The sequence below is a fragment of the Nicotiana sylvestris genome, chromosome 6 (assembly GCF_000393655.2).
Source record: "Nicotiana sylvestris chromosome 6, ASM39365v2, whole genome shotgun sequence".
Classification (NCBI taxonomy): domain Eukaryota; kingdom Viridiplantae; phylum Streptophyta; class Magnoliopsida; order Solanales; family Solanaceae; genus Nicotiana; species Nicotiana sylvestris.
This window is the reverse complement of record NC_091062.1, coordinates 46,184,969-46,201,255: the sequence shown is the minus strand read 5'-3', so window position 1 is coordinate 46,201,255 and position 16,287 is coordinate 46,184,969. Positions and strand designations below refer to the sequence as shown.

The 16,287-nt window shown below is 38.9% G+C and overlaps 1 protein-coding gene across 1 annotated transcript; it reads left to right on the top strand.

Annotated features, from left to right (window-relative positions):
• The first annotated feature begins 10,281 nt into the window (after window positions 1–10,281).
• Window positions 10,282–10,719, top strand: LOC138870556 (uncharacterized). The gene has a single exon (XM_070148374.1). The coding sequence runs from the start codon at window positions 10,282–10,284 to the stop codon at window positions 10,717–10,719; it is 438 nt and encodes a 145-aa protein (XP_070004475.1).
• Window positions 10,720–16,287: the final 5,568 nt, after the last annotated feature.

The following is a 16,287-nucleotide window of genomic DNA, read 5'->3' as shown; positions in this document are numbered from 1 at the left end:
GGATAGCAAGATACTACCGTCACATTCAAATGTTGTTCATCTGAAGAGATATTATTTCTGAAGAATACCCACGGCCAGGTATCCATATTTTAAAATTTAATTTTTGAATTGTTAAAATTTTACTAACGATTTTAGATGATAGGCAAAATGCTAACCCGTATTAAATGATGAGTCACGACCTGCAAGGCACGTGGAATAAATTAAACTTCCTGGCCTAGGGTTACAATTATTCTGATAGAAATTCATATGGGTTAAGCAGTCTTCATCTATAATCGTACCTCCGAGTATCGTATGTTTTTCTTTACAGGGAAAGGACCAAATGAGAGGAACAATCAAGTGCTCGAGGCTTCATACTTCAATGCTCAAACACTTGGGGGACTACATAATATACACGGGCATGTGTATAAGGAAGGCAAAGAATATCAAGCCCTGAAAAGTTCACTCATTGAATGAGTCAAGTGCAGAGCAAAGTCACGAGCTAAGGCCAAAGAAAAACCTTACCATAGTTAGGGTAAAGGCTATGTACTGAAACGGGTTATAGATAAAAACCTCGTGGTTATTTTTTTAAAATTTGTTACAAGAAAAACAGTTACGAGAAAGTTATAGATGTAATTCAAATACGTGTAAAGTGTTATTTAAAACTAGACAAAGTTCAAATAAAAACTTGTCAAAGTTATTTCAAAGAAACATGTGTATTCCTATTTCTTTTATCGTATGTTAACACCATTATGAAGTTGAGACGTCTTCTTTATTAAGTGTCGAATATAAAAGGGCCTTCTTTTATAAAATTCATGATTAATGTAAATATTCATGAAGTTAATAGAAGCATTTTTAAAGAATAAAAATGCAAATTATTCTATAAGTCCTTAGAAATAAAGGCAAGAATAAACTAAACGGAAGTTCAAGATAGTAACGAGAAAACTTCTTAATATTAAAAAGCTTAAGACTAAGTACGAACTTAGTCATAAACTGCGAATTGTTTATACAAATTGCCCCATGAAAGGTCCGGGGACTTGAATTTCCAAAACAAACCCTCAAATGATACCAAGGGTTTTACAACAATTTTCCCAAAAAAACAAAACAACACAAAGAAATTCAAATGACTTAAACTTATCACTAAGAAGATGTAGGAACTGAAATAGGTGCATCAACAGCAACGGGCTCAACTTGGTTTACAGCAGCGGGCTCAACTGAGCTTGAAGGAGTTGAGATACCTATATCAATTCAATATTTACGGAAGCTTCGGCCACGGGAGAAGGAAAATCTTGAGTTTGCTGAGCCTTCTTAATAATTTAATTGATTTTAGCTAACTCAGATTCCAAGTTAAAAGTCTCTTGGCTAGCTTCAACTAGGGTATCACGGCGAGAATTTAAAAACGCCCAACTCACTTCAATGGCAGATTTATCCTTAAGGATTTCATTATCCCTTTATCAGTCAACAATTTTATTCTTTAATTTCTCATTTTCAGCCAAGGCAGAAGTGTAAGAAGCTTGAAGAGAGGCATGGGAACTTTCCAAGGCACAAACCTTATCAGAAGAAGCTCGGAGGTCTTCTTGTGCTTGAGTCAAATTCTGCACGAGCTCTCCAACATAATCTTCTTTCTCACCCAAGAGAGCCTTCAACTCTCTAATCTCTTCACTTGCCTTGGACAACTACTCGTAGAAAGAGGTTTCAAGATGAGCCTTTTCTTTATCTGCTTGACTTGAGGAAGCCTTTTCAACTGCCAACGTTGAAGTCAAGGCCCGTACCTGCTGCTCCAAGGTACTCTTACTTTCTTCTAAGTACTCCACATCAATCTGAAGGCTTTTATACTGTTCCTTCCAATTGCACGTCTCTAATTGAGAATCACGCACTAATTGCTCTGAGAGGGCAACCCTTTTCATCATCTCCGTGCCGATAAGATTGGCCTATAAAAAAAGAGAAAAGGAAGGGAAATGAGAATCTCAAAGATAGAAAAATTTTAAAGCACAACAAAGGAAAAAAGAGAAGAGGAATACCTTTAAAGAAGTGTGCACAATATCATTCATCAAAGTCAAGGAGCTATGGCTCTCTAGCTTGGCTCTTTCAATTGGTCCAACTAAGGGCTTTAGCCATACATCACCCTCGGGGACTTCAATGATCACTTGCCTCATAGCACCACTCCTACTTGAGGAGCCAACTTCAGCACGGTGAATGATTGGGGGAGGAATTGTTAAAGGAGGGACAATAGAAGTAGTAAAGACAGTCTGGGGAGGAACGGAAACAGCCGAGATCGGAAAAGAAGGAGTCATAGACACGGGTGTAGAAAAAGAAGCCAGAGGTGCTTCATCCAAAACTGGGCCTAAGCCTTCACCACCAAACCCGCTGATAAAAAGCTGCTCAACAGAGTCATGAGCAGCAGCGGGAGCAACATCATCATCAAGAATCACTATCGGAGCCTCAACAGACTCGGTAAGGGGAATAGAACGGCGGGGGGATGCTTCTTCTTCATCATCAGAAATGATGCGTCTTCGAGCCCGTGGCCTTGTTACCAAAGAGACTCCATCTTCCTCTTCTTCAGAATCTTGTTCATCAACGGTTTTTCTCTTCGATGAAAGGGTCTTACCATGAGTTTTTACTTTCCAACCAAATTGTTGGGAAAGGGTCTTCCAAGATCTACCATCCATTGGAGCAATCTTCAATAGCTTATCTACCCAATCACGGAAATTGGGAACATCTTCCACAACTTCCATGGTTGCTGAAAAAGAAAAGCAAACTTAGAAGAAAAATCAACAAACTTGAAGAAAAAGGAACGAAAAAGTCGGAAGACTCACGTGCAAAATTCCACTTCTCAGGGAAGGGAACGTTCTCATCACCCACTAAACTAACAGTGGGGGCAGCAACAAACCTGGCATACCAACCACGGTCTTTATCATCTTCAGGGTTCACCAAAACTCTTTTGCTCCTAGCTACTAGTGTAAAAACACCATTGTGAAAGAGTCTAGGGGAGTAAAGGTGGATCAGATGTGGGAAAGTAAAAGGCATACCGGCTGTGTTGGTCAAATGGCTCAAACAGGCAACAACCCTCCATATTATTGGGCCAATTTGATCTAAGCAAACATCAAAGAAATGACAGAACTCAAGGATAATAGGGTCAATAGCTGGTTTAAATCCTAAAGTGAAAGGGTATGTATAAACAAAGGAAAATCCGATTAAGTAGGAAGTAATTCTTTAATTCGGATTGGGAATGATAATAGGAAAATCATGACTCCAATGGCAGTCTCTACGAACTATAGAAATCAAACCTTCAGTAATTTGAGTGGGATAGATATCAGCACGATCTAAATAAGATACTTGGTTTCTAAGAGACTCTCTGTCATGATAAAAAGACATTTCGCAGGAACTATCTCTTCTACTGAAGGCTCACGAAGAGTTTCAGAAGGTTCTTTACCCCTAGAAGAAGATCTTTGTAAAAAAGAACCTCTAGTTCTAGAAGAAGGGCCAGAACTAGGTGAAGAAATAGAAGAACCACGTGCAGATCCTAAACTACGGAGCCTACCTCCTCTTCTGCTCCTACTGGGGGCATTAGGAAGGTATCCACAATGGGAACCCTTCTAGGGTTAGGGTTTGATGAAGACATGGTGATACAATGAAGAAGCAAATAGAGATTTGAGAAAATTAGATGTTCAGAAAACTTTATGTGGTAAAGACAAAGAAGGAAGTTATATTTATACTGATAAGCAACAGCCAAAGGAAAAGGTACAATGATGGAAGGACCATAATAATGATAACTGACGCTTCATGAATAGTGAAGCCGTGAAAAAGCCTTAAAAAGTGCTGCAAAACTGCAGAACTAATGAAAAGGTGACTGTGAAGAGCATTAAATAGAAGTGACAATTAAAGCATCGATTTTGTCATAGCATTAATGGTGACAAAAATCCTCATTTTTAATGAATCCACTTCCTAAATATTCAATCGATGAATAAATGGCAAGTGGGGGGGACTATCTGTATTGGGAAAAATTGAGTTTCTATATTAAAGTGGTGTAAAGATGACGTGTCATGACACATAGACTGGTCAAAGAGTTACAACTGGCAAAGAGGCACGAGTTGCAGCAGATACGAGCAGAGGCAAAGGAAGAGGCACGAGCGGTTATCTAAAAGACTCAGCGCTCGTACTTATTTAAGTCCAAGAATCAGGGGAATGAATCTGACACTACATGGGAATATAGATACAGTATTTATTGAGCCTTAAATATTAAAAATGTTAGAGAATCTATATTAAATGCAATGATTATGTAACATAGCATTTAATTGTCCATAATGGCTTTATTATGACAAAGGCAAAGCGCATATCCCCAAAATAGCTATAAAAGGGAGAGAACAGATCAATTGTAGAGACACAAAATATTATCTGAACATACCGATTTACTTGTTTTTCTTCTGATTATCTTGTTGCTAGCCAAATTACTTTCTTTTATATATTCTTTTGATTATCAGTAATCTGAGTTCTTCTAAATTAAAGCTTTGACCGAAATCCTATTTTTTGGTTAAATAATCATGCCTTGCATGTCTTTGATTTGATGATAGAGTTTCGATAGAATTCTTGTATTGGGAAAAATTACATTTATATAAAGATGACGTGTCGAGACACGTGGACTGGTCAAATACTCAAAGAATTACAATTAATCAAGAGGCACGAGCAGCAATAGAAATGAGCAAGGACAAAGGAAGAGGCACGGGTGGTCGTACCTGTTTAAGTCATTTATATCAGAGAATCAAAAGGAATGGATCTGACCATAGTAAAGAGCGCAAATACAGAATTTGACAGGCATTAAATACTGGATACGTTAGAGAATTTGTATTGATTATAATAATTATGTAATGTAGCATTCAATGTTTTTAATTATTCATAATAGCCTCATTATGATTTGGGAAAAACGTATATTTCAAGATACCTATAAAAGGGAGGTATCTGATCAATTGTGGGGACAAGAGATATTATCGGAATATACTTTGATTTACTTGTTTTTTCTCTTGATTACACTCTAATTACCTCAAATTACCTTCCTTTGAATATTCTTTTGATTATCAATAACCCGTGTTCTTCTAAATTCTAGCTTTGACTGAAATTCTATTTTTTGGTTAAACAAATTGGTTCTGTTACCGGGAATATGATAATCTATTTTCTTTTCACTTTACCTTCCTTGTTGCATCAATTATGTCGAATAACAATGACAACACCCCAGGAAACCAAGAGAACCAACAAAGTCAGGGAGGTCCACAGAATATTAACATTCAAGTTCCTACTCCGCAAGACTCTCCACGGCAATCTCGTGAGGGTACTCCTCATGGGTCTCAAATAAACGAGTATGCTCAATTTGAAAATGCTAAAACTGTTGATGAAGCTTTGCAGAAATTAATTGTTGCTTAGGTCAACAAAGTTGTTGAGGCACTCGTTAACCACTTACCTGTTGCAACACCCACACCTACTCCAAATAATAACACTATAGAAAACCCTCATTCTGGACTTGTTAATTCAGGTAGCGGTGGAACTCCCAGTTAGTCACAGGAGAGAGAACCAGGTAATGTAATTAATTCTGATATGGAAAATTTAGTACTAACCTTGCAGAAATAGCTCAAGTAGCAAAGTGAGCGCATAGAGCAGATACCCGGGGTGCCGCCCATAATCAAAAGGGTAGATATGGATAGATATTCGCAACAACCCTGGAAGCCAAGTGCTGCTCCACTCCCAATACCAAAAAATTTTAAAATGCCTGATATTTCAAAGTATGATGGAACAACAGACCCACGAGATCATGTGACTGCGTTCACAACGGGTGTAAAAGGCAACGATTTGACTAAGCAGGAGATTGAATCAGTCTAAGTCAAAACATTTAGTGAAACACTCACCAAAGGAGCATTAACATGGTATTCTCTTTTACCCAAAAATTCTATAAATTCTTTTGCTGAGCTTGCAGATTCTTTCATCAAAGCACACTCGGGAGCTCAAAAGGTAGAGAAAAGAATGGAGGATATTTTTAAAATCAAGCAAGGGGACTCTGAACTGCTTAGAGAATTTGTGGACAGATTTCAATGTGAAAGAATGACATTGCCACGCGTACCTGACAACTGGGCAGCGATAGCTTTCACAAGTAATTTGAATGAAAAGAGTTCGGAAGCTACGAGGAGACTTAAGGAAAGCCTTCGAGAATTCCCAACTACAACGTGGAATGATGTTTATAACATGTATAGCACGAAGTTGAGGATTGAGGAAGATATTGTTCCGCAATTCCAAAAAGATGAAAAGATAAGTTCGAGACGGGCGGAGACCGAAAAAAGGTCCGGTAAAAACAGGTACGAGCCTTATATGGGACCTTCGAGAAAAGACTCACGGTCAAAGAAGGATAATCAAAGGTACGATCATAGATCAAGAAATAGGGAATTAGGTTCTTCATCAAAATTCAGGAACGAGCGAAACAACAGAGAGTCACGAGATGACGATAGAAATGTAAAAGCAAGATTCAGTGGTTATAACTTCAACGTCAGCACCTCTGAGCTCGTGGCTGTTTGAGAAGCATGGGAGATAAGGTTTGGTGGCCAAAGGAAATGAGATCGAATCAAAACAGGTGCAACCCTGACCATTGGTGCGAGTTTCATAATGACCACGGGCACAAAACAGCAGATTGCAGATTCTTACAAAGTGAAGTTGATCATTTATTAAAACAAGGATATCTTACTGAGTTGTTCAGTGAGAAAGGCAAGCAGGCTTACATGAAGAACAGGCAGGAGCCTCCAAAACCATCTTCTCCCAAAAGAACTGTTAACGTTATAAGTGGGGGTGAAGACGTCAATGGTATATCATATACTGCAGCTAACAAAATTTCCAAAGTAACAATTACCCAAGGAAAACGGGTGCGACATGTTTTAGAGGAAGACAGTATTACATTCAATGATGCAGATACAGATGGCGTATTAACCTCTCATAACGATGTACTGGCAATATCTTTAATTGTACATGATACTAATGTGAAACGAGTTTTGATTGATCTAGGTAGTTCCGTCAACATTATTTTGCTAAGAGTATTACGTGAGATGCAAGCTGAAGATAGAGTAATACCAAAGGCGCATACTCTATCTGGATTTGATAATTCCAGTGTTGTCACGAAAGGAGAGGTAATACTTACCACATTTGCTGAAGGGGTCGTCAAAGATACAAAGTTCTAGGTAGTAGACATGGAGATGGCTTACAACATGATTCTTGGGAGACCTTGGATCCACGAAATGGATGTTGTTCCTTCAACCTTGCATCAACTTATTAAATTTCCATCGCCATAGGGAATCTGTCAAATTCGTGGAGATCAACATATATCCAGGGCTATCAACTCCGTTGCAAATACAAGCATGAGAAGTGAAGGTAAATAGCAATCACAGAAGGCAGTTGAGGACTTCACAGCACAAGCCTCGACTGAACAAAGGCAAATAGACGTAGACTCAAGGCTTGATACCATTCAAAAACCAGAAGAGAATGAAAATATCAAAACAACGATAGAGGAATTAGAGCCTGTCGTGTTATTTGCTCAATGGCCTGATAAAAAAGTCTATGTAGGAGCCAATCTTGACCAAGGGATGAAAGGTAAGTTAATTGAATTTTTAAAAACTAACATGGACTGCTTTGCTTGGTCCCACTCTGACGTGACAGGAATACCACCAGAAGTGATGACTCATAAACTAAATGAAGATCCATCATACCCCCCTGTGAAGCAAAAGAAAAGAAAGCAAGGGACTTTCAAGAATTAGGTTATTCAAGAAGAAGTCCAAAAATTGCTAAAAATTGGTTCCATTCGAGAGGTAAAGTATCCTAACTAGTTAGCTAACAATGTTGTGGTTCCGAAGAAGAACGGTAAGTGGCGGGTTTGTGTAGATTACACTGATCTTAACAAAGCCTACCCTAAAGATTCTTTTTCACTACCGCATATAGATCAATTGATTGATGCAACTGCAGGTCACGAGCTGTTAAGTTTTTTAGATGCATATTCAGGTTATAATCAGATTAAAATGGATCCAGGAGATGAAGAAAAAACTTTATTCATAACAGAAAGGGGGACTTACTGTTATAAGGTAATGCCCTTTGGCCTAAAGAATGCAGGTGCAACGTATCATAGGTCAGTTTTCAAGAGCATTTAGGAAACACAATGGAGGTATATATAGATGATATGCTTGTTAAAACTCAGTACTCAAAAGATAACATATCACACTTATCTGACACATTTTCGATTTTGCGCAAATTTAATATGAAACCAAATCCTAAAAAATGTGCATTTGGCGTTGCTTCAGGTAAGTTTTTGGGTTTTCTTATTTCTAACCGTGGTATTGAAGTGAATCCTATACAGATTAAAGCAATTGAGGAAATTCCTGACATACTTTCAAACAAGAAAGAAGTTCAAAGATTAACAGGAAGAATTGCAGCCTTGGGAAGATTCATTTCTAGATCGTCAGAGAAGTGTTTCAAATTCTTCTCAGCCCTTAAGAAGCAGGATCATTTGAATGGAATGAGGAATGTCAACAGGCACTTCGGAATTTGAAAACGTACTTATCAAATCCACCTTTGCTGGCAAAACCAAAGGCTGGGGAAAAACTACTCATTTACCTTGCTGTTTCGAAGTGGCGGTAAGCGCTGTTTTGGTCCGAGAAGAACAAGGTAAACAATCCCCTATCTATTACGTAAGTAAATCTTTCTTAGGTGCGAAGACGAGGTATCCTCAGTTAGAAAAACTTGCACTTGCGTTAATCATGGCATCTAGAAAGTTAAGACCTTACTTTAAGTGTCATCCTATCGTTGTAGTAACTGCCTTCCCTTTACATAACATATTACATAAGCATGAGTTATCAGGTAGGTTAGCTAAGTGGGCAATAGAGTTAAGTGAATACGAAATTGCTTACCAACCTAGAACTACTATAAAATCACAAGTATTAGCTAATTTCGTGGCTGATTTTAGCCAGGGAATGCAGTTAGAAGCAGAAAAAGAATTATAGGTATTCAATGGAGCTAACCCAGGAACTTGGACTTTATTCACTAACGGCTCGTCTAATGTAAAAGGAGCAGGTTTAGGGGTCGTATTGGTACCACCTACGGGTGAAACCATTCGGCAAGCTATCAAATGTCATTCCATAACTAACAATGAGGCAGAATATGAGGCTATGATTGCAGGTTTAGAACTGGCACGGGAACTTGGCATAAATCAGATTATAATCAAGAGTGATTCACAACTCGTAGTTAATCAGATGCCGGGGACTTATACAGCCAGGGAAGCAAAGGTGCAGCAGTACTTGGTACGGGAATTGATAAAACAATTTCAAAATTGGAAAGTTAGACAAATACCCAAGGACAAAAATCTTGAAGCAGACGCCCTAGCTAATCTCGCATCTGCAGCCGACGTGGCAAATGATGCAAATGCCTCAGTGATACATTTATTTCATTCAGTTCTTGATCCTGATGTGAATTAGGTAAATTGTAATAACTTAACATGGGATTGGAGGAACGAAATTGTTGCTTTTTGCAGTATGGAACCGTCCCTGATGACAAGAAAAAGGCTTATGTGCTGCGAAGAAAGGCTGCTCGGTATTGCTTAAAACAAGGCAATCTATATCGTAAAATGTTCGAAGGTCCCTTGGCAAGATGCCTTGGACCTTCGCAAACAGAGTATGTAATGAGAGAAATACATGAGGGACATTGCGGGAATCACGCAGGTGAAAGATCACTGGTAAGAACCTTAATTAGGGCAGGTTATTACTAGCCTAAAATGGAAGAAGAAGCGGAAGGTTTCGTGGCCAAATGTGATAAATGCCAAAGATACGGTAACAATATGCATAGACCTGCGGAACTATTACACCCGGTCATTGCGCCATGGCCATTTATGAAATGGGGAATGGATATCGTGGGTCCATTACCACAAGCAAAAGGACAAGTAAAGTTTTTGCTTGTTCTCACTGATTATTTTACTAAATGGGTGGAGGCAGGTGCATTCAAATAGGTGCAAGAAAAGGAAGTTCGAGATTTTATTTGGCGGAATATCATATGTCGATTCGGCGTACCAAAGGAGATCGTATGTGATAATGGCCCTCAATTTATAGGAGCTCAGATCACAAAATTCATCAAAGTTGGCAAATTAAAAGAATAACGCCTACGCCTTATTATCCAGTGGGTAATGGGCAAGCAGAATCCACAAATAAAGTCATTATCAACAATTTGAAGAAATGATTAGAAGAGTCAAAAGGGAATTGGCCAGAAGTGCTACCTGGTGTTTTATAGGCATATCGTACAATGGCGAAAACTAGTACGGGAAAAACACCATTTTTATTGGTTTTTGGAACTGAAGCTTTGATTCTAGTCGAGATAGGAGAACCGAGTACCCGATTCACGCAGGCGACACAAGAATCTAATGACGAGGAGATGCGGGTCAACCTAGATTTACTCGAAGCAAGGAGAGAAGCTACACTAATAAGAATGGAAGCACAAAAGCAGGTCATAGAACGATACTACAATAGAAAAGCACGCCTCAGGTTCTTCAAAATTGGGGACTTCGTGCTTAAAAAGGTTTTTCAATCTACAAAAACAACTAACGCAGGAAAATTAAGTCCAACATGGGAAGGACCCTACAGAGTTCGTGATGTTGCAGGAAAAGGAGCATATGAACTAGAAACAATGGATGGCAAAGTACCACATTGGAATGTTGTTCATTTGAAGAGATACTATTTCTAAGGGAAAACCACAGTCAGGTATAACCATTTTATATTTCATTTTTGAATTGTTAAAATTTTACTAACGATTTTAGATGATAGGCAAAAAGCTATCCCGTACTAAATGATGAGTCACGACCTGTAAGGCACACGGAGTAGCCTAAAATTCCTGGCCTAGGGTTACAACTATTCTGATAGAAATAAATACGGGGTATGCAGTCTTCATCTATAATCGCCCCTCCGAGTCCCGTGTGTTTTTCCTTTTCAGGAAAAGGACCAAATGAGAGGAACTATCAAGTGCTCGAGGCTTCATACTACAACACTCAAACACTTGGGGGACTACATAATATACACAGACATGTGTATAAAGAAGGAAAAGAAGATTGAGGGAAAATCAAGCCTAAAAGAGTCAAGTGCAGAGTAAAAGTTACGAGATGGAGCCACGAGTTGAGGCTAAAGAGAAACAAAAACCTCATTATAGTTAGGGTATTAGGGTAAAGGCCATTTACTAAAACGGGTTATAAGGAAAAACCTCGTACCTATTACTCTTCTTTTGTAAAAATCTGTTACAAGAAAAATAGTTACGAGAAAGTTATAGATGTACTTCAAATACATGTAAAGTATTATAAGTTCCAATAACAACTTGTCAAAGTTATTTCAAAAAAATATGTGTGTTCCTATTTCTTTTATCGTATATTAACATCATTATGAAGTTAAGACGTCTACTCCATTAAGTGTCGAAATATAAAAGGGCCCTCTTTTATAAAACTTATGTTCAAATTAATTAGTCATGAGGATAACAGAAGCATTTTCGAAGAATAAAAATGCAAATTATTCTATAAGTCCTTAAAAATTAAGGCAAGAATAAAGAAAACAGAAGTTTATAATAATAACACGAAGAACTTCTTAATATGTAAAAATCTAAGACTAAGGACAAACTTAGTCATAAAACTACGAGATTGTCTATATATATTGCCCCATAAAAGACTTGGGGACTTACGACTTCAAAATCAACCCTCAAATAAAGTTAAGGGTCTGATTATAGTTTTCCAAAACAAAAGCAAAATCACTAGAATGTTCAAAACTGGTCAGTGAGAAGTTTGAGGAACCGAAGCAGGAGCATCAATAGCAGTGGGTTCAATTTGGGCAGCTACATCAACATATGCGGTTTCAATTTGGCTTGTAGCAACAGATTCGATTGGGCTTGAAAGAATTGGGATACCCATATCAGCTTCAACATTCACGGGAGCTTCAGCCACGGGAGAAGGGAAGTCCTGAGTTTGTTGAGCCTTTTCAATGGTTTCGTCGATCTTAGCTAAATCCAACTCCAGGTTGAAGTTTTCTTGACCAGCTTCAAGTAGGGTATCACGACGAGAATTCAAAAATGCCCAACTTGTCTCGACTGCAGATTTTTCTTCAAGGATCTCATAATCCTTTTCCCAAGCAGCGATCTCATTCTTTAGCTCTTCATTTTCAGCCAAAGCGAAGTTGTGGGAAGCTTGAAGAGAGGCATGGAAGCATTCTAAAACACGCATTTTATCAGCAGAGATTCTGAGATCCTCTTGTGCTTGAGTCAAGTTTTGCACGAGCTCCCCAGCGTAAACTTCCTTTCGGTCCAAAAGAGCTTTTAACTCTCTGATTTCTTCACTAGCTTTAGATAGTTGCTCTGAGAAGGAGGACTCGAGACGTTCTTTGTCTTTTTCTGCTTGGCTTGAAGAAGCTTTTGCAACCGCCAATTCTGAAGTTAAAGCCCGCACTCGCTGCTCTAAGGTACTCTTGCTCTCTTGTAAGTCTTCTATATCAATCTGTGCACTCTCAAATTGCTCCTTCCAATTGATTTCTTTCGAATGAGAGTCACGTGCTATCTTCTCCAAGGAGGCGATTCTTTTCATCATTTTTGTGCCAATAAGGTTGGCCTGAAAAGGGGAAAGGAATCCTCAAAGATAGTCGAATTATAAAGCAAAAAAGGAAGAGAAGGAAAGTACCTTCAAAGTAGAATGTACGATATCATTCATTAAAGTCAGGGAACTATGACTCTCCAACTTGGCTTTTTCAATTGGGTTGATTAAAGGCTCCAACCATGCATCTGCCTGACCTGACTTTCTCAAAAGGCTGCTTTTGGTAGGAACTTCAATAGTTACCCACCTCATAGGGGCACTTCTACTGGAAGATCCCGCTTCTGTATGATGAACGATATGAGGGGGAATAGTCAAAGGAGGAGCCGGAGAAGAGGTGAAGCAGTAGAAGAAGGAACGGAAATAGCTGAGGCCGGTAAGGAAGGAACCACAAGCACGGGAGTTGGAAAAGAATATAAGGGTACTTCGTCTAAAACAGGTCCTACATCTTCACGGCCAAATCCGCTGATGAAAAGTTGGTCAATAGACTCACGAGTATCATGGGGAGTGACGTCATCGTCAGGAATTATTATTAGAGTTTCAACAAGTTCGGTAAGAGAAACCGACACTTCAGCTTCGTCATCAGATACGATGCATCTCCTAACTCAAGGCCTTGTCACCAGGGAGCCCTCATCTCCCTCTTCTTCAGAGTCTTCCTCTTCTGCAACTTTCCTTTTTGCAGAAGAAGAACCCAAAACTATTTCCCGGGCTCTTTCTAGAGAGATACGGGTTCCTGAAGGAGTACGGGTTCCCGAAGAAACACGAGAAGCCGCAACTGCTTCAGCAGTAACTCCTTGAGTAGCAAATCCTGGCGAAAAAAAAGGATAGAAATTAGAGCAATAAAAGAGAATATAGATACGAAAGGCACAAAATATAAATTCTTACCATGAGTCTTTATCTTCCAATCAAAACAGTTAGAAAGTGTTTTCCAAGACCTACCGTCCATCGGTGCGATCTTCAGCAATTTATCTACCCAACCACGGAAGTTGGGAACATCCCCCACAACTCCCATGGTAGCTAAAAAACAACAAAAGCAAAATTAGAGAAGTTGACAAACTTGAAGGAAAAAGGTACGAGAAGGTTAAAAGACTTACATGCAAAATTCCACTTCTCAGGGAAAGGAACATTATCCTCACCCACTAAACCAACAGTGTGGGCAGCAACAAATCGGGCATACCAACCGCAGTCTTTGTCATCTTCGGGACTCACCAAAACCCTCTTACTCCTGGCTACTAGTGTAAAAACACCATTGCGAAAAAGCCTAGGTGAGTAAAGATGAATCAAGTGGGGAAAAGTAAAAGGAACTTCGGCTTTAGTGGCTAAATGCCTTAAACAGGCAGCAACCCTCCATATGATTAGACCAATTTGGCCCAAACAGATGTTGAAGAAATGGCAAAATTCGAGAATGACTGGGTCAATCGCTGGTCTGAACCCTAAAGTAAAAAGGTATGTGTAAACAAAAGAAAACCCAGTTAAATAAGAAGTTATCCTCTGATTCGGATTAGGGATAATAATGGGAAAATTGTTACTCCAATGACAGTCCTTACGAACCACAGAAGTCAAAACTTCTGTAATTTGAGTGGGGTAAGTATCGACACGATCTAAAGCGGCAGTCTGGTTTCTAAGAGATTCCCTATCATGGTAAAAAGATAATTCTGTAGGGACTATCTCTTCTACTAAAGGTTCGCGTAATGGTTCAGAAGGTTCTTTACTCCTAGAAGAAGATTTGTGAGAAAGGGAACCTCTGGTTCTAGAAGAGGGACCAGAACAAGAAGAAGGCATAGACGAACCACCTCGAGTAGATCCTAATACTTCTTTTTTGTGTCATTGTATCCCAAGAAAAAAAAATCTGCAAAATATTTTACTAATTGCTTGAGAATAGTTTTGGGAGGTGATATTGCAGCCAAGATTTGAAGAGATTGGGATTGAAGAACATGCTTGATGAGTGTGGCTCTACCCCCCAACAGATAATTGGTTATCTTGCCAACCTTTGATCTTGTTCTGAACCTTAGTAACCATATCATTGAAGTAGAATTTTTTGTTCTCCCACAATAGATAGGGCAACCTAGATACTTGCTAATCTCCTAACCTGAAACTTCTTCATATTGGTGAAGTGTATTCATGATCATCTTGATTGATCTCTTATTCCTTGAAGAAGATGAGCATAACAGAGGTAGTTGATCTGTGGGCCATTCTGGTTCATTAAGAAGCCAATATAACCTTCTCTATCATGGAGACTGTTAAGAGCCTTGGTTAAGGTTTTAGCAGCTAAGATGAATTAAGGTCGGGGAGAGGGGTCCCCTTGTTTAAGACCTCTGGTAGAGTGGAAAAAGCCTTGTCTAGTTCCATTAATAAGGATAGAATACCACACATCAGAGATTAGCCTAGATATAATGCCAACAAACATGTCTGACAAGCCCATTTGCTTCAAAATTGTTGTGATGAAGCTCCAAGAAACCTTATCATATGCCTTAGGCATGCCTACTTTGATAACAAAATTTCCCCCTGGATTGTTCTTTTTATGTTATGAACAATTTCATGTGTTAACAGCATATTCTCAGCGATCAATCTCACTTCCATAAAGCCAGATTAATTTTGTGAAACCAGTTTAGGAAGCATGCTAGAGAGCCTATTAGTTATGATTCTGGAGAAAATCTTGTTAGAGAAATTGCTAAGGCTTATAGGCCGTTGTGAAAAATTAGAGGGAGATTCAACCTTTGGGATCAGTACAAGACAAGTGTGACTATAGTATTTGGTTAACCTCTTGCCTGCAAAAAATTCATGAACCATGTCCACCACCTCTGATGATATGACATCCCAACAGTTCTGATAGAAAAAACCATTAAAACCATCCGGTCCTGCAGCGAAATTAGGATCCATGCCAAAAATAACATCTTTAACTTCCTCAATAGTAGGAAGAGAGGTAATCCAGTAGTTATCCTCAGTAGAAATTGTCTTCTCAATTCTGTGAATAATATCCATATTAGATGTAGTGTCAGGCTGAGTGAAGATTTTACTGAAGTAATTGATAGCTTCATTTGAGATCTGATCGATCCCTTGGACCCATGGCCAGTGGTCTTGATTGTCCTTGATTCTGTGTAAATAGGCTCTCTTTCTCCTCTGTCTAATAGCACTATGGAAGAATTTTGAATTAGTATCACCTTCCTCCTCCCACTTAACTTTAGCCTTTTACTTTAAGATGTTAGTTTGGACCTTAGTCCAGTAAATCTACTCGGCATAGAGGCTGTGAAGGTTGATTCTATTGTGCTCATTGTCATCAGCTTCATAGATAGCTTACATTGTTTCAACCCGGACTTCCAGACTCTTCACTTTGTCAAAACATTGCCAATTGTATATTTGGACCAAACACTTAACTATTTAGTAAGTTTTTTTTGTTTTTGTTGGAGGATCCACATTGCATTGCAGTAAAATCTTCCTCCCAAGTTGTCTTGACAAAGTTCTGAAAACCAGGTTGATGTATCCAAAAGTTCAAAAATTTGAAGTACTTGATGGAGGGAGCTTCTACAGTATTGCATTGCATTAATAGCATGTTGTGGTCTGAGCCAGTCCGAGGGAGGTGCCTGACTGTCACTACTGGAAAATATTCATTTTTCCAACTTTGTCAAAGATTTTGCTTCTTGCTTTGGGATAGTGCTCACTTAGCTCTAAACTCCAGTAGCTCTAACCGGTTGAAG